Source organism: Nipponia nippon, unplaced genomic scaffold, assembly GCF_047370975.1.
Source record: "Nipponia nippon isolate SJK-2023a ecotype South Korea unplaced genomic scaffold, ASM4737097v1 scaffold_1, whole genome shotgun sequence".
In the NCBI taxonomy this organism is placed as follows: domain Eukaryota; kingdom Metazoa; phylum Chordata; class Aves; order Pelecaniformes; family Threskiornithidae; genus Nipponia; species Nipponia nippon.
The window spans coordinates 126,244,395-126,264,181 of NW_028262290.1; the positions used below are offsets into that span (position 1 = coordinate 126,244,395).

The following is a 19,787-nucleotide window of genomic DNA, read 5'->3' on the forward strand; positions in this document are numbered from 1 at the left end:
AGGTTTAATTTTATACTTTAAATATTATTCTGAAAATATACTTGCAACACAGCATAAATGAAGAAAAGTTAGTATTAACTCTTAGAATAATAAAGATGCTTCCAGTGTAATGCATGAATCTTAATAGCAGTACACATACAAATCCATTTTAGCTTAATTATATCAAGTAGCCAAAATATATTTGGGACTGTGACAGGATTTGTGTGAGCTTTCTCCTTTGAAAGGATGCTCCTGGCTTTGAATTTCAAACACTACCTTTTGTAGCAGGTGGACAAAAGTAATCCTTTTTTTTCTAAGAAAACCAGCTAATTGCATGTCTGCCTCACATTTAGTTAAATCTTTGGTGATGGGCTTTGAAGAGAGTGTTTTATGTTTTGCTTTCTTTTGTTTGGGCTTTGGTTTTGGTTTGGGGGTTTTTTTGTTTGTTTTTTACTGTCAGTCTTTGCTGAGAAGTTCCTGATACCACTGTTAAAAGTAAACTGTTCTTTGAAGGAAGCTTTGACAAAATCTCTAGTTTGAAATAGAAACTGGAAAAGTGCAAAGCTACTGGGAGGAGAGTGCCTTCCTCCTCGTTGCCTGAGAATTAATTATTTTTTTATGCGAAAGCAAAAACGTCTTGATAGAAAAACTAATGGTAGCATGGTAGACTAAACCAACCTTATTTTGGTCTGAAAGTAGTATACTGTTATACAGTAATATACTGTATTTATCGAATTGGGGTTGCTTGAGTATTTTTTCCATTGTTTTCCAAGCATCATTCTAAATATAATTTTCTGTTTGGTCACTACTTGGATAATGTGAATGGTACCCATTATTGAAAGGTAGTCTGTATTTGTACTAATACAGAGAATGCCAGTTTAGAAATGAGCCTGATTGCATGGTTCATTTTGTTCTCCTTTGTAGAGCCAGGCTGCGGCCCACTACAAAGGCACTAAACATGCCAAGAAGCTCAAAGCACTGGAAGCCATGAAAAATAAGCAGAAATCTGTTACTACCAAGGACAGCGCAAAGACTACCTTCACTTCCATCACTACCAATACCATCAATACCAGCTCTGACAAAACAGGTTAAGCGACAATCTTTGTTGGTTTTGTTTGTTTTGTTTTTTTTTCTTGTTTAATTCCATGTCTGTTTGGTTATGTGCTTGCCACATTGATTCATGCTCGATCCATCTTTCTGTGTGATATTGATTTCTTTTAGTCCTTTCAATAGGCTGGTGAGAATATGATAGTCATGTAACTGATTTCTCATAGTGAAAAGAGGCTTGTCATTTTTTTAGGACAGAATGCAATACTCATGACTTGATTAATTTTTATAGTGGCTGAACTATTACATATCAACTGATATAAACCTTCTCGTCTGTATGCAGTATCTCTCTATAAACAATTACATATGGCACATTTCTTTTAACCACAAACAATGTAACAAATTGCACTACTTGTGTCTAGAAGCCTCTTCCAAAAGCATTGCTCATAAAAACCTAATTTTCATAAATTTCAAACATTGCATTATTTTTTCAAAATGGCTATTGCATGGTTTTGAGCTGGAAAATAGCTGTATAACCTCTATTCCACACAATCAGGTAAGTGCTATTGATGCCAATTATTCTGCTTAAATGAGTCTTCAGACTGAAATAATATCCTGTAAATTATTGTGTGGGTAAAAGGTACTCCTTTGCAAATAAAATCTACGTGTGTATTTGGTAAAGTCAACAGGATTTGATTAAGCTCACATTTTAAATATGTGGCTGTTGTACTGGAAATTTCGAAGGAAGGTTGTAAGTTCATTGAAGGGTAGTCTAGTATCTCACAAGATATGACTGCTCTTGTGTATGAAGGGATACAGTTTGCATATTTAGTCATAATCAACCCCCCTTCCCCAAACGAGCCAAAACCAGCCACAGCAAAAAAGCCAAAGCTGTGTGAAACAACAGAGACCTTTCTACTGATGCTGAAAACTGCTCATTTGGAACCACTTCTGATGCAGTAAGTTTAGCATTGTAAATGGATGTGCACTAACCAATTATAGTATAACAAAAAAGTACCTTGTGTGTAGTACTTTCTTTAAGATGCATCTTTGCTATATTTGTTATAGACAGATACGTCTATGTCGGCCTGTCTCTATATATGTCTTTGTTATAGCCCTTTATTATAGACAGCATATGGTTTTTTGGAGATTTATATCCTAATTATAATGGCATCGCTTTAAAAAAAAAAATTGTTACATTACTTTTGTGTTTGTTACCAAAAAAAAAAAAAAAAAAAAGAAAGAAAGAAAATATTCCAAGTACTTTTGTTTCTATGATGAAAGAAATGAAGCATGGGAGAATAGGAACAATGTCAAAAGTTATTTATGAAAATATATGTGTTTCTCAACATACAAATACCTTTAAAAGTTTCTCCTGCTGTTACCTGTTGGCATGTTCAGAACAGAAAGGGGGATGTTGTATGGAAAGAGTGATTTATTGTTTACAAAATATGATCTAGTGGGTGGAGAAAATAAGTGAAGAGAAAAGAGATCTTTTTAAGCTTTAAAAGGTATTATTCCAAAGCTTTTATCTTCTGCTGTGTAAGTTTGAAGGATTTTCCAAGGTGCATTAAAACCAGTCTGAGTGTTTCCATCAGGCTTTGAATTAGGTCCCTGACAAGATATATGAACTGTCTTGTATCCAAGGTCAGTAGTACAAATCACTTTTTATATCGGCATAACTAAGAAAACATCAGAAATCCAGTTACACACAAAAGCAATGGCCTGTGCAGGAGTTTCCTCAGCTTTACACATTGCTTGTGACTTCCTGGATTAATTTCATAGAATGTGAGTATACCTATATGTATGTATATGTACATGTATACATATATGTATTCTATGTTAGAAATACTGACCTTAATGGCATTCTAAAAGACACATATTGATATTAATTGACAAACAGCCCAAAATCTGACTATTTCACAAAATACTGAGAACTTCAACTGGTGGCAAAAGCCTTATTCAACTGGTGGCATTCAAAGAAAGGTGGACAGTTCTATTCAAATGCAGTTATTACAGGTCAGCATTGATGTGACTGGCAGTAGAATAGTATCCTTGCTGTAAATTATCCTGTGTAGAATCAAGCATGTATGCATAGTGGGAGAAGAAAAAAGGAAAAAAAAAAAAAAAAAAAAAGAAAATTTTGGGTAGCCAGAAGGATGAAATTTTCTGTTAAACATGACAAGTTAAAAATTTCATAAATTGAATTTTCTTTCCTTTTCAGTTGTTCTGTGTCTTACATTTGCTTGATAGAACTTGCTTGATAGGGCAAAAAGATTTCTGAAGGCCAGAATAACATCAGAATATACTGCACTGTGTAAGTTTGCACATTTGTAAGTGACTGCTGTAAAAGTCAAATATTCTGATAGTAAAATGAGATTCTGAGGGAATAGTTGTACTAATCAATGTAATTCATGAATTAATCTTTCATAACTAGAAATAAGTTCTGTTACTAAGTCTCTGCACTTGTGATCTTTCAGAACAAAAGCTTTTTCTACAGTATTTTAAAGCTGTCTGCTGAATATTAATATTTGATCCCAAAAACAGTGAGGATAGGGTCATGTTCGTATCACCTCCAATATATCATGTACAGCAGTGGTTAAATGGCGAATTACATGTCAGTCACAGCACATTGGTCAGGACTTCAGTTCACTGGTTCTGTGTACCCTTAGCAGCTCCAGCAAACAAAATGTCATCAGGAAATCTGCAGTGCTATGCAATGAAGATTATGAAAAAGACTGCACAGTATACAAACTGATTCAAGAGGTAAAGCAGCAATTTGTTATGCTGCTTATTCTGGAACTATTTTATTAGACGTGGTGCCAGCACGTGTTATTGCAATAAATAATGGAGGGTGTGCAAACCACAATCTAAGCGGACTCCTTAAAGCCTTTCATAAATGATTCCTAGTGGTTAAACTATGTGTTAAGGAGAAAACATAAAATATGGGGTCATTTTGCTCATTCTGTGAAAGTTGCAATTTTTTTTTTTTTATTAGAAGGCTTGAACTTGAGAAGTCTTTGAGTGAATGAAATATCACAAAGAGTTATGTTGGCAGTCACATAATGGACAATGCCATTCTCAGCATGTGGGAACTTTGTGACCAGTTCTATTATTTAACATCCTTCTTTCATCTGTATTTACCATTTATTATGTGATACCTGTAGTCACTCAGGACAGAAAAACAGAAAGCATGACCATTCCAAAGACAAGTCCACTTTATGGTAGTATACAAGCCAGATTTCAGTATTTCTTGGTTCTCCAATTCAGGGGTGACAATAAAAATTCATATTTTCACCATATATTAACACACATGCATACATATACCCTGGCATAATGTTGTTAAATGTACTTGATAGCTTTACAAATTGCCCCTCCTCTCTGCCAAGATATATTTTCCTCATAAATATGCTTCACACCTTCACTTCGGCTGTAAGGACAGATACTTTAGGAACACCTTTCAGAATATATTTGGATAGACTCTGTTCTATCATCCTAACTATATGTTCTGTCCAGTAAAGTCATTATCCTGCACTTGGATTTTTTGAATCTAGAGTGAGTGTCCAAGACTATACCCATGTAAAATGATATCCCTATAGTTGTCACATATGTCTAAATATTGATCTTTTCCAAAGCAATTTGAAGTTAAAAAGGACTCTCCATGATCACATTATCACAAATTAGGTCTTGAAGATTTGGGCTAATTTTTTAAATTTATTTATTCAGCAGAGAATTCAGAATGAATTAGATAATTTATCAATGGAGAAGAAGGAATAGACTTTTCCAAGGGGGACAAACGTGTCATTGGGAGCCATCACTATGGCAAAGTCTTTAATGTTGCTTTTGAATGTTATACACTATGTCTTAAATCCTATGTACTTAAATGCAATGAACAGCTCTTAAAAACAGAGAAAAATGTGATGAACAAAAAAAGTGTGTATCTGGGCCAAGGCACAGACAAGATCATCTAGCATAAGTACAGTCTTAACAGCTAAGAGACCTCCATGCTGTCAGGGAATAAAATACTGGCACCTGTTCTAAAAAGCTTACAGTCCACACATAAGATGAGAGACAACTTAGGGAGATAGACACTGTTAATGTAATAGGCAGGTGTTTTAAAAGAGCAGTAGCACAAACATGTTCAAGTGATAAAGGCATCACAAGAAATGAGAACACTGAAGGATGGATTAGAAGGAAAAGGAGGAGGGTTTTTTCCAGACACTGACCGTATGTGTGGGTAACAGCATGGGAGAAAGCATAAATTCTCTTATTTTCTTTTCATTGGCACATATGAAAATTCTCCTCTGTGGAAAAATTTTAATTGAGCTACCTCTTTCCAGTCCTTTTGTTTTTTCTTTTTCTCTTTATCTAAGAAATGATAGGCTATTTCTGGTCAGCAGATGAAACTTGCTCCTGAAATAACAATTTCAGTCCAGCTGGGATAATTCTGAAATGGAGAGCAGGTGGAGTGGGAGGGAGCAGTCAGTCTGGCAAGGTCTTGGGCATAAAAAAGAAAGGCAGGAAGGAGAAAGAAATCGGAAATGATGTGGTAAGTTGGAGTAAGCTTTAAAGGAGGAAGAAAGGAAGATGGCATGAAATGGAGAGGTTCAGAAAGATATGTTGGAGTTTGGCAGCCACAAATACCACAGGATCACAGAATTTTTGAGGTTCTGTGAACGCACCTCAAAAGGGACATCTGGAGATTGACAAGGCCACCCCTACAGGTCAGAGCAGAGTCAGCTAGAGAAGGATGCTCAGTATCTTTTTCAGGTGAATTTTTAATATCTTCACGACGTTTTGCTGGGCAACCCATTCTAGTGTTTGACCACCCTCAGAGTAAAGAACAAAAAAGAAGTTTTTTCTTGTATTTAAGTCCAATCTCCTGTATTTCAGTTTGTGCCTGTTTTGTCTTGTCCTGTCACTGGGCACCACTGAAAAGAGTCTCTGACTCTGTCTTTTTTACTCACTACCCCTGACCCCGCCAAGTATTTATACACACTGCTGGCTTATGTTTCAAGTGGTATCCACCAGGATCACAGGTCCTTCTCCACAAAGCTGCTTTCCAGACGGTCAGCCCCCAGCCCAGACTGGTGTGTAGGGTTATTGCTTCCCAGTTATGCGACTTTTGCATTTCCCTTCGTTGAACTTCAAGGGATTGCTGTTGTCCCATTTCTCCAGCCTGCCCAGGTCCCTCTGAATGGCAACACACCCATCTGATGTACCAAGCACTCCTCCCAGTTTTTTATCATCAGCAAACTTGCTGAGGGTGCACCCTGTCCCGTAGCCCGGGTCATTAATGAAGACTTTAAACAATATTGGCACCAATATCAGTTCCTGGAGGACTTCACTAGCGACTGACCTCCAACTTTGTGTTGGTGACCACAACCCTTTGAGCTTGGCAGTTCATCCAGCATTTTTTATATTATCCTTTGTGTCTTTTTGTAAAAATGAGAACTAAGAAGCTGTAAGGAAAAAATAAGAATAAGCTCAATGAAAAGAACTAAAATGGAAATGAGTAAGACTTATCCATATCTCCAAATTCTGCTAATGCATGGCTTTAATATGTTTGTACTAGTTTCCCATCAGGCAAATCACACTGAATTTATGTAACATGCATTACTGTTATAAAATGTATTTTACCTTCAATTAAAATTAAAAAAAGTTCATTGATGAGACCTGAATGAAGTGCAAAGCTCTTTCTCTTGCATTTTAAATTGTTTCTTTATGTCTTTCTGTTGAAATATGTGACAAATTCAGAGGTTTTATTTTCAGAGCTGTTTTATTCTTTTTAAGTGTACTTCGTGCCCTGTTATATACTGTGCTGTCTTCATGTGTTGAGCCTTTTCTAATAATTCTATAGTGCATTTTGGCACCCTTGCAACCTTTAACTGTGCTTCTGTGGGATGACTCAACAGTCTACAGATACTGGGAGTGAAAGCTAATGCAGATGTGTTGCCTTAACATCAGCTTACACTGGAGCTGAAGTTGGTCTGTAGATATGTAGGGGGTGGCGATAACATGTTGCAGTTTGCAGGATGTCTTATGCCATTACTGAGATGGAGAACTCAGCTTCAAATGCAAGGAGTGTTTTAACAGAATGAAATCTACTGAACTGCTTAGACTGTTCATCTGTACTTTTGGTTTTATTGAATATATGAAGGAGAGGAGGGCAGAGGTTATTAAACATAATATTCATTGAGAGCCTAGGTGGAATTTCTTTGACGGACTATAGACATACATATTGACACTAATTGCACTGTCTTCTCTTTAGTGTGAGAGGAAATCGTGTCAATGAAGTCTAGGGCACAATTCATCTTATTCTAAAGTAATCATCTATAATAAATCAGATGAATGGTGAAGACCTGAGAAAAAATATTAAAAAATGCCTGTGGTGACTAGGTGAGATATAAACTGCTATGCTGATACTTAAAGTTAGCTGAGACAAATTCCAACCTCAGTGACCAAATTGCTCTTTCCTTCAATGTGTCCAAATTTTTTTTCCACAGGTTTTGATTCTTTTTAACTGAACCATGAATCGTTCTGTAAGAATTTGCTGCTTACTGTTCAAAATCTGAGTTGTGTTATTTAATTCTGAATGATCATGTAACAAATTACACTATTTCTGTCTGTCAAGTGGAAATTTTAATATGCTTTTGAATAGCTTTTATATTTCCCACTGATGAGAAGAGAATTTCTTGATTTTTTTTTTTGTTTGTTTGCTTGTTTTTTAAAAAAAAAACATGAATCTTTTTCTCATCTAATTTTTTAGGCATGGAGACAAAATTATTGCCTAATAAAGGTAGACTGCTGGAGTATGTATGGTTTAGTATTAAAATATTAATTTCATCTTTCTCATATTACATTCAACCATAGGTGTCCTAGTGAACAAGTCCTGTTAGAATGTTGTGCCTCTTTCAGGTCTCTAGTAAGAAGTAAAGGGACTCTTTGCTATTAGTATGTTCTGCTTTATTCAAAACTTCTGCTCTAAGTTGTAGGAAAAAGTTTTCAAACATAGTGCTCAAATGAAAACTTGATCGTATGAATCTTTATAGAAGAACAACATAGAATTGACTAGTACTACAGCAGTTTCATTTAAAAAATATGAAGAAATATTCTCTGAATATATTTATATGAATATGTTTCTACATGTTTGTTTGCAATATTTGCCCTTCTCTGTTCAAGACAGGTAATTAACTGTTGTTTCCTCCAATATCATGGATTGGCACACCTTGCTTGTTTTCTTTTATCACTTAATCAAAGCCATGTGTACGTTAGCTCTGTGCATAGATGTATTTGTGCAGTTCTTGGTTCAGCTCCAGAACCTGTAACAGAAAGGAACTCCTATTTGAAACTGAAAATCAGTTTCCTCTTATCTCTGCTTTCCTTTTATTTCCACTTTCATTTTATGTCCCTTATATTCAGCTTTTGAGCTTATTTTCTTTTTTTATTATAAACATACATTTTGGCAATGGCTAGGCTTTAAGTTTTATGAGAGCTTCCATATATTAAGAATTATTGGATTATTTCTGGTGTTGCTTGGTGTACTTACACTATTTTATCATTTACTCTTCAAGTTATTTGTTTAATCCTTTGTTCTTAATGGCAAAGCACCCTAACTTTTCCTTTCTTAAGAAAAGCTGAGGAAGACATACTGCTGTATTTATGACATTAACATATATTTAATTGAAAGTTTCACTGCCTATTTATTAGCATTTTTATAGGCAGCAGATTTTCTTGTAATCTTTTGTAACTAAAAGAAATTCTATTTTTAATAATGATACAAATGTCAACTGCGTTTAAGATTCTCCTGGTGGATGCAGACACAATTTACTGTATGGTCCCAGTGTGCAATTTGCTGGTACAGCTTAGGCTGTGGATACCCTTGTATGTGTAATTTTTATATTAAGGATATTTAATCTAAGAATACAATTCAGTGCAGTCTGTTTGTATAACTTAGCTGTTGTTTTGTTTCCATATGCTTTATTATATCATAAAGCATGCTTTTGTTTTTGCAAGTTGTTTCTTCAGATCATTTCAGCATTGCTTAGGGCACAGCAGAATTACAGGCTAATTCTGAGTTTAGGCTTGTGAGATCCTGGATGTGAATTGATTTCCTTTACAAGTCAATGTTTTAGTATACATCAAAACAGAACAATGACCTTGAAGCTTGAATTTGTAAGGATTTTTACTTCATATTAACTTTTTTGAGATATTTTGGGTGGAGCATTCCAAAGTTGCAAGTGTGAAATAATAAATGAGGAGTAATTGCTTGGTGATTAGCACAACACAGATGGATTTCAGAGCCAGCTATAGGACTTCATGGCCCACTTCCCCATCACCCAATTCTGGAAGTCAACTATTTTAATTGTATTTGAAAGAAAAATCTTTAAAAGAAACTATATTCTGAAAGAGATGTTTTTATTTTCTGATTGTCTTGTCATTTGCTTGGAAATTAGAGATTACTGATTCACAGCTATCAGTTCTCTTAATCACATACTTGGAAAATTCAGCCCAAACCAGTAAAATTTGATCATGCTACAACGTCTTTTACTTTAAATCATCTATGCTTTGACTTTTCCATACTTCAATCTGTAGTTAACTGCAGCACAAAATGTTATCAGCATTCCACAGACTGTTGTACTAATTTTGCATTAGAGCTCAATGGTAATTTGGAAGACAATAGCTTCTCTTTTGATCTCTATGTAGAACTAGGGCTTTTTCTTTCTTTCAGAGTGTAGTTAAATGGCGATATAAAAATTACAGTAATTTATGTGTGCCTCAATTGATCATGAATGTGTAATAAAATCCTTCTTTGCTTGCATCAACATACGCTGAGAGCTTCGTCATATGAACACCATGTGTTTTCTGTGGACCCAGCTGCTTTTGATTGGGATTGCCTTGACAACAATTTTATGCTTGAATAATCCTGCAGATAGAAACTGCTGTCAGTCACAACATCTGCATCAGCCTATTGAATCAGTATGAAAGTCCAGTACTAACAATGGTATTGTTCATAGGTGTGAAAAGCATTTTCTACTGAAACATTAAATAAGGTCTTTCATAGTATCTCAGGGAAATGTCAGCTTAGTTGCTGCGTGCCCATAGTTGTAACTACTAGAAATCTTGGGAGTAATCTGTTTATCAGATATCTGTTTATCAGTTTTTCATCAGTATTTCTCTAAAAACTGGATCAAACACTGTAGCATGTATCTGCTTAATGACTCATTCTTCATGGTGTGTTTTGTTGTTATGTTGGGAATGGCATTGACACTAGCTGGTAGGATGGGTCTGAAGGCTCTGCAGTTCTAGCCATTGGGATTTAAAAAAAAATATGGTATTGTAGTCCTAGATCCTCTTTCAAGTTTTTATTGTAAAACATCAGATTCAGAAGCCTGTTACTATTGCGTAGTTGTTGATTTTGTCAGTTTATGGGCTAATTTGGAACAGAGCGGAAACTTCTTGATCCAGCGCTCTCAAATAGAAACATAGAATGGTTTATGTTGGAAGGGACCTTAAAGATCATCTAGTTCCAACCCCCCTGGCATGGGAGGGGACACCTGCCACTAGACCAGGTTGCTTAAGCTTAGTAAGGTATCTTCAGCACCAGCAAACATCAAGTTATCTTGAGACAAAGCATAGGTATGACTGCCGTACCTGTTTGAGGAGGAAAGTAAGCATGTGGTTGGTCTTCATGCACCTGAACTCTGTGCTGCTTAGACTTAATGTAGTTTTCCATGTACTAAATGGCTTGCTTATAGGTAATTCAGACAGGCCACACCTGTAACTTCAGAATAGGTATGTTAAAAGTCTCATTCTCAAAATCCATATAGAGTTTCAAATGTCTTGAAGAATTATTTTGTATTTCTCATTTCATCTTTGTGCATTCTGTACTTCACCGTGATACATAAATAGCAGTCTCCCACTATCAAAACTCTTGTTTTATGGCACATCCATAGCAGAATTAGTATCAAAGGAGCGAGAACAATTTATGTAAATTAGAAATTAAGAACTACAGAATATTATTATAGGAAACAAATGGATACAAGAATAAATATAGGCTTATCAAGGGATATAAAAAGGCACTTTTAAGAGGAACAGGAACCAAGGAAATGTGTCTGATAGATGTAATTTGAGAAGGGAAAAAACCAGCTTACTTATATAAACTTGATGATAATGTTGATATTTAAATGCTTTACATGCTAATGGTAATATAAAGTGTATTTAACCACAAGTACTTGTATTAAATATTAATTGTATTAATATTAATTGTATTAATATTAATTTGAATTAATTGAAATTAAACCACAGGTCAGGAAAAGTTGCGTATGAAAGTTTTAAAAGAGGCAGATAAAGAGCTTTCTGGACAAACTTTTATGTTTTTCTGTACATTGTAGACACTGTAGAAAATTCAGAGGACTAGAAGAAAGTTAATGTTGTGTCAGTATTCATGAAAGGTAAACACGATGAATCAAGTATTTATAGGTCTATCAGCCTGACACCAGTCTTGGGAAAAATAAAGCAACAGCTGACAGGGGACTTGAGTACTGAAGTAAATGAGATCAATTATATAATGACAATGAAAATGAATTGATAGAAAGTTAGACTTTCCTACCTAAAATTGTTTTTATGAGATTACATATTGGATTGATAAAGGATAAGTGTGCTGATGCTTTGTGTTTGCATGGCTCTAGAATGTACATAGGTTAAAAATTATCTAAGATACTGGAATGATACAGAATGAATATGGAACATATTAAGTGGATTTAAGCCTGATAATTATAGGCCTTGGAATGCAATCACGAGGTACAAATTGGTGTAGAAATATTCCAGTCAAATCCTTTTGGAATAGGGTCCTAACTCCTGTCTAATCTTACATCACCACTTACCTGCAAGGAATTATGAAGTCTTTACAAATTGCAAATGGCACAAAAACTAGAGTTCTGGGCAAGTAATAAAGATGAGCTGGAGATTCAGTGAATCAAATGCTTTTAATACAACAAAATGTATTGTTGTCAGGAAAGAACAATAAAGAATTTATTGAAAAGTTGGGGGACTTCATGGAAAGATGAAGACGACTTGGGAGTACATGGTTAAATATCAGCTACACAGGAACCACTGGTGTAGTGATGTTTCCAGAAAGCCTTGTAGCCTTTTTTGAGGATAATGGAGGAATGTAAAGATTTTTTCTTTTATTGCTGTAAATGAACTATATTATCTATTTGTTTATAGAATCATAGAATTGTTTCCAAAGGATATCATCAAATTGAGTGGAAACTTGGAGAAGATCTAATACAATTATTTAAGAATAGTTTAATAGTGAAAGACCTAGTGAGATAAATGCATTCACCTTCAGTATTTACTTTATCAAAGAGAATGTAAGCAGTATTTCAATTACAGTCTGTAAAAAATTTCATTAAAACAACAATCTAATAGGAAAAGAACTCCTAGTAGTTGGGAGGTGTGGCAATATCCAAAGACTGCAAGTGGAAAATAGTTAGCTTCATTCCACAATCAAGACAAAACCTTTTTAACACTGAGAAGGACTATAACATATACAAAATCTCATGTGGGATTCTCATAATCCTTTGACCAAAGCTATTAGGTTTGACTCACAAATTAATAATGGAAGTCCTCTGGGCAATGTTCTGTTGTATGACAGACAAAACTGTGGACATATGTATGTTTTTCTGGCTTCAAATAGATAACTTGTCTTCCTGACTCCTCCCAGAAAAAAAGTCTTTGCTGCCTGGAGACTGCAGATCTTGTGTATTATACATTTGAGGTGTTCTGTAATGAAGTCCTTTATGTGGCAAATTTAATAGTACATAAGTTTAAACATGAGACCAATTCATTTGACTTCAGTCAAACAACATGCATTTTCAAAGCTCAAGAATTGATTGTAGAAATGTGTCCTACCTAGGTCATCATATTTTATCCTTCTGTGTTTTGTACAGGACTGGACAAGTGAATAGTGCTTGATTAAATAAAACCCTAGAAAATTATAATTGCTTGTATAGATTTGTCTGGATAGACAAAGGCTTTATAGTGCAAAGCTGCCTGTACCCTGTATCAGTGTCCTTAGTTATGTCACAAAATTGACTCCAGATAATTAAAGATGTTTTATTTCTCTGGAAGACTAATTTATTTCTATTATTTTACCTGCTTTAATATTTTCTTTTCCTGTCATTACTAGAATTTGAATTAAGTGAGAATTAAAATTCATGTTTTAATTCCCAAGTTGTGTACTTTCACGCATTCCTCCTACTTCCTTCAATCGGAATTTACTACTGTTTCCACTTCCTTGTTCCACCTCTGATTAGTTTTAAGCCCTATAATAAGCATTTTAGGAGATTCAGAAGGATCTACTTATTTCATCCAGTAGATCTGCACTGATCAAGGCATAGGTAGTAGCATTACTTTTATTAACCCGTGTTTCCAGCTAAGTATTACAGAGAATGCAAATTTAAAAAATCAGACTTTTTATCACATTTTCAAATTATCTCATTTCTGCTTGCAAATAGCCATTTTCTTATGTTAGACCACTCGAATGAGCTCTTTAGTTCATTCACCTTACCAGAGGAGTCCTGAGACAGCTGCCATGCAGTTTTAATCCCTTCTTTTGCTACATTTTACTTTTTACTATTTCTGGTTCATTTTCTGCTCTGCTAGTTTAATAGCTGCAAGTCTCTAGCATCATCTTAGCAGATCCATCTGAAAGGTGCACCAACAGATTACCCACTTCAGCCATCTAGTCAAATTTGCTTGTGGTAGTTGCCCTTAATAAACGAACATTTCCCAGTAGGGAAAGATGCCTACTTTTTTTTCCTGCTTTCAGGTATAAGGAAATATCAGCAGCCGTTGATGGCAATACATAGGGAGCTTGAAATACATGGCAGATCTTGGCAAACAATCTCGTCACGCTTTTCCTGCACGTGCTTCCTAGTTGCTAGTTCCTTGCTACATCACCAGACCCAGGGCAAGGGCAATGGTTTGGAGAAGGGTTAGTGCGTTATCTACCTCACAGAGTATCACTAGCATAAGTGAGGTTCAGCAGCACAATTTAATAGATCATTAGTGGGGACACCTCTAGTGTGTGTGTGCACAGGAGTGACAATGCTCACAGCCCCTGAGAGCATGCTACTTGGGGAAAGCTTCTGTACTAAATCAATAGCATGGATGGCAGTATCTCATAATGTGAATAGCTCTTTTATTTCAAACTGCTAAGATTTGGGAACTTTTAACCCCAAACCAATTACCTTTGTGGCAATAAGCTTATGACTGACACTTTCCTCATGAAAGGAGGCTTTTTTTCTGGAAGCACAAGTCAGATAGCTGTTTTTGTTTAAATGTAAATAAATTAATGCACATTACCTGGATACCTGGATGGTCAGATACTGATTTACCAAGATGAAGAGGGGAACTAAAAGGGCTTTCATTTCTCCTGCCATTTTCTCACTGAAGTTTGCCATCTTGAAGTACATGTTGAGTCATGGGTCCTGCAGCTCCTGCTCCAGGTATCAACAGCGAGTGTGGTAACTGCAGTACTGAGCAGAGAAGGTGAATTATGCCTGTGATGAATGCAAGAACAACATGGAAACTAATGGAGTAGATGTAAAGTTCATACTGACAAAATTGCTGCTCTGACAGATTTGGAGGTCCAACCTCCAGTTGCACAGGGGCTGCATCTCCTTTTCACGTTTTTAGCAGATACCTGAATGCCTTCTCGAGTCAAAGTCAGGGCACCCATTTAAGGCTCACTGGATTGTTTAAGCGGCAAATAACAATCTGTCTGAATATTCGCACTACATAATGGTACTTAACTAGTGTGTTTGGGTAAATTTAAAGGAAAATTACCCAGTCCGCTACTGCAAATTTAAACCTTTAATTGTTATTTTTTTGTTGTTGAGAATTTTTCATGTGTTTCACTGCACAAAAATTTGAGATTCTCATTTATAGTTCTGTTTTTCCTACGCCAGGGGATTCTTCAAGCTGTCCACTGTGATGGCTGTTCACAAATGCCGAGTTGTTAATGGGCTGCCTTTTATTTATCCAGTGGTTTGTCTAGCTCCAAGTCAAGGTCCCTGGTTGTCCTCTATCACAACTGTGAAGCCTGCTTCATTACTATCTCCTACTGTCATTTTGATTCAAGCTTTTAACAATTCCTAACTAACTTTAAAAAAAGGAAGAAAATTAATGGAATTTTGAATTAGCCCTCGCCTACTAATTAGCATTAGCAGTGTGGTTGTCAACACTGTAGCACTTTGTGCTACATTTTTATTGATCAGTAATAGTCTAGAAGAACCATCTGTGACTGGAAATCTGTCTCATTGTTTCCTTCAGGTAATAGTCTTTCTAGTACTTTAAAGAGATTTTTAAAAATGCAGGACACTTTCTAGGACACTTCAAAGTAAACCCTTGAAATGAGAATACTCAGGGGAAAAACAATGATGCAGAGGAAAAAAAAATAATCCAAATGTTGTGGATACTAATCTGGTTCATCCAGAACAGGTCATTATATTTTGTATTATCCTCAACCTCTGCCTGTATTATTTTTATTCAGTTTCTTATTGATTGCTGTTTATGCAAAAAAACACCCAACCCACAAATAAACAGACAATCCCAAAAACCAAACTCAAGCAAACCCAAAACCCAAACCAGAAAGTTGGAAAGAACGGTTTCTGTCTTTTCTGCTCTTGCATGGAGCTGTGTTTAGTGTTTTTCTCTTCATCAGATACTGTGGACACTGTATTTAATCAAGATGGCTGTCATTATGGAATCATGAGATATGTTGCTGACATTTACAGCCTTACATATTTGGGAGTGCATTTATCTTCCTTTAGTAGTGTGTCATCATACTCTGAGCTGTGGCTATTGTGTGCACACTTGTTTTACAGTTGGCTGGGAGTGCTTTCCAGTGGCTGAGCCCATGCTTCTACCTACTGAGTCCTTCAGTACCAGTTTGAAGAACATACTTATCTTTTTCAAGGTCATTACTACATTCTTGGGCAGTCTCTGAATCAAGAGACAAGATTTGATATTTTGTCAAAATAAGTAAGTTCTGTTGTACCTTTGATATGTTTTTTTTTTAATTGGTTGGGTTTTGTTTTCTTTTTGGTTTTTTTTTTTTTAATATATCTCTGATTATGTGAAGTGAGCAAAGACATATATTTATTTTCAGTATTCATAGTTAACCTAATGTATTACTAATTGCTTGAACTCCTGGTTTGAAGAATTCATTATTATTTATTTTATTTGAATGGATTCTTTTGGCTATCTGACCTGAATATCTGAAGTACTGAAATATAATATTTGAAGTATTGGCAATAAACTTCATAAATTGACCAGAAGAACCCTTGGGAGACTTAAATATTTGATCATTTCACAGCCAGTTTAAGACATTTCTTAATTTAATTTAACTTCAGGTGTGATCATCACCCAAGAAGCCACGCTTCCAGAAATTGCATTTGGTTTGAAGTTGTACAGAGTAGATGTGGAAAGAAGATGCATCTCTGTGGTACCGAACGGTTGACTGATGTCAGAATAATGAAACTGATGCCCCACATTTTACTTCCATATATGAACAAACATGCTTTTGTAAAAGAGCTGTGCTTTGGCAATCTATTGGGTTTTTTGACTCAGAAGGAAATTTTCATCATCAAGTAACATCCCACGGTGGAGGGGAGTTGGAACTAGATGATCTTTAAGGTCCCTTCCAACCCAACCATTCTATGATTCAAATAACATTTGTTATTTGGAACATTTCTTTAACCTAGCTTTGCTACAGGCTAGTGAAGCAACAGTGTGATCTATACAAGATTCCTCTTCTGGGTCTCTAAGGAAATGAACGATTCTGATAGAGAAGCACAGGACTTTATTAGCAGTACGGTCATGTACAGCTTCTTTTGTTGTTTTCCTACTTTAATATGGCAAAAACTTGCTCATTTTCCAGATCAGACATACTTATGGATGTCAAACAGAGTTTCCAGCTTTAAAAGAAGTGCTAAAATTCATCATAGTAGCATCATTTGTAGACTATTTGTCAAGTTTTATAAATGTACAGAGCATGTACCCTGAAGAAGAATCCTTAAAGACTTATTACTGAAATATATTTCATCTAGAGCTTCTGAATGGTTAATATGTGCTTAAGTGCATCTAAAGGTTTGGATTATCATTGGTAGAATTTTGCAAAGATCCAGGGAGAGATTCAAAGAGATTTTCCCCAGTGCCCATTTTATAAATGTATATTTACCATATATCACTGGTTGATATAGTGTTATAAGGTGAATAAATAGAGAAGTTCTAGGCTCAAAGAAGGGGTTATCCAATTTAAATTCAAATGAATCATGCTACTATTATATTGACTGGCACTGGGATTGTCAAAGGAGAAAAAAATCCCAGAAAGCTAGGACAGTTTTACATAAAGAAAAATTGGAATAAAACCCAGTGGAATTGAGGGAGGAATTCCTGAAGCTCCAGCTATGTGTTAGCAGTCCATGCTAGATACAGCTTTACCTATTTGGTAGGTATGTTGCCCAGAGCCCCAGAAGCCACCAAACAAAAAGTACAAAGAGCTTCAGGGTTTAGCTAGCGTACTGTAACTGCCTGCCTGTCTGGGATTTCTATTTCTCTGTTTTGCATATTCCTCAACAAATTCTAGTTCAAAATGGATTTGGGGCACTTGTTTTGTGCCATAACCTCTGCCAAGCCATGGGCGTTTCTGTCTGCATAGAGGACGGGACTGTTGCCTCCCCAGGGAGGAGAGCTTACCAGCCCTCACAGATCCCAACAGTAACAACTTCAATACAAGGAAAATATAACTGATGCAGCACAATATAGCAAAGTGAATTATCTGCTTTAAAATGATGCTAACCAAACATGCTTGTTGCCCTCTATTCAGTCTACATGTGTAAGTTTGCATGAAGCTATGAACATGCTTTGCTGTGCACCGCGAACATATTACTCCTACAATAGTTATACCTTCTGCATTTCAAACATTAAACTAAAGGTAGTTAAATAGATTTATTGTTTGAATTAACTACCTGTTTGCCATTGATATCAGGAATGAGAAATGCTTTCCCTAAATATTTGTTGCGAAGATGACTTGGGGCCTGCCTTTCTAGAAAGCAGAGTCTAGACTATGCCTGTTTTTTAAGGCATACTTTTATCTGGACAAACATTTATCTGGAGAACTTTGGTATCTCACTTAGACTATTAAAATATATCATATTAATGTCTTAGAAAACACAAGAAATTGAGACAGTTGATTATAGTGTGCTTGGTGTTAAATTTTCAGCAACTCTTCCTGAGGACAAGATAGACTTGTAGCTATGATAGCAAAAACACTGGTAGCACCTATTTTACAGCAACTTGTTTTTCAGTGTTTTGTTCCAAGTGAATTAATTAACATGAAGCTGAGCTATGATTATGATATAATTGCTGATAAATGCTGAATCGTGGATTCTACCCTGTTTACACCAAGGTTCTGTAAATACTTTTTTTTTAATAGCTCCTTGCCCATGGGTGTCTTTGCACTATGACCATACAGACTAATTTTATTGTTTATTTGTGTTGCAAAATTTGAACGTAATTTGTGATAGTATCTTACTTATGCATCTTCTGAAAATTCAGACCCTATTTCTCCAGGTGCATCTTATTACAGTTGTGTAGAGCTGTAGTAAACCTATCAGCCAGGTTTATTCTACTTTATGCTTGTAAAAATTCTGACTGTGATCTCAGATTACATATGGATAAGGAACTTGCATGAACAAGTCATCTCCTGAGGAAGAATTTGTTTACTGTAACATAAAATAGAGATCACAGCTAAGGAAACTGATTTAGTTCTACTTAAAACATCCTTCCCCAAACCAAAACATCATAACAATTTTTGTATTCTAAAATTTCTGAAAGGACTGAATTGGTTCAGTTTTTCATGTGGTCTAGCAAGCCAAGCTGAGCTTAGGAATGATTCTGACTGATGTATAGTTATCAAAACTTATATTAGTGAAGGGCTGGAAGAAGAGAGGAAAGGGTAAATTCAAATAAAAAAGAAAATCTTTGTATTTAAGTAACAGCAATTATCAGAGGTTCTGCTTGTATTAATATTGTCTGAGCACATTATAAAGCATTTGTCATAGCTAATGCATTCCTGTCAAATCAAGCAATATTAGAAGAGGACTTTTATAATGAATATTAATATAAGAGACAGCTGTAAGTGAAGTAAATTATAGAGGCATGTAAATGTAGTATTAACTGCTACAGCAAAGTAGTCTTCCACTGTAAATCAATTTCTTCCTATAATGTTAATAAAAAATTAGGCCACTTGGTAGTCATCTGCAAGCTGCTGAGCATTGATACGAATTTTGAAGTACTTTGCTCATGTGTCTAGCTCTAAATTAAAAGTCATATTCATGAAAATGAGTTTACAGTCTGTGCACTCAACTTATCGACTGTGCTATAGTTTCTGCACAATTCTCAATTTCTTGTTCACACATCAGAACGCCTATCTTCCATTCAGCCATGTATGACGATTTAGGCAACTTAAGGAATAAGTACAAGAATTATCCCCCTACATCAGAAATAAGATGTATGAATTTAAATTTTGGCTGTCTGTTTTGATCCAGTTTTTGAAAATGACAGTGGGGTTTTTTTGTTTGGTTTTTTTTTTTTTTTTTTTTAATTTAAGGTTCTTTGCTTTTGCCTTTCATTGTGTAAATATGCATCTGGATTTGTGTTAAGATTTTTGCGTTGATCTCAATTTTGAT

The 19,787-nt window shown here is 35.4% G+C and overlaps 1 protein-coding gene across 11 annotated transcripts in view; it reads left to right on the top strand.

The window, feature by feature from the left end:
* ZNF385D (zinc finger protein 385D) overlaps window positions 1–19,787 on the top strand; it is a 439,008-nt gene that overhangs the window by 372,994 nt on the left and 46,227 nt on the right. For all 11 annotated transcript variants that reach the window (XM_087771557.1, XM_087771526.1, XM_087771537.1 and 8 more), the window contains one exon: window positions 904–1,066. In XM_087771557.1, coding sequence (XP_087627683.1) covers window positions 904–1,066 — 163 coding nt within the window. The remainder of the gene's footprint in view (window positions 1–903; window positions 1,067–19,787) is intronic.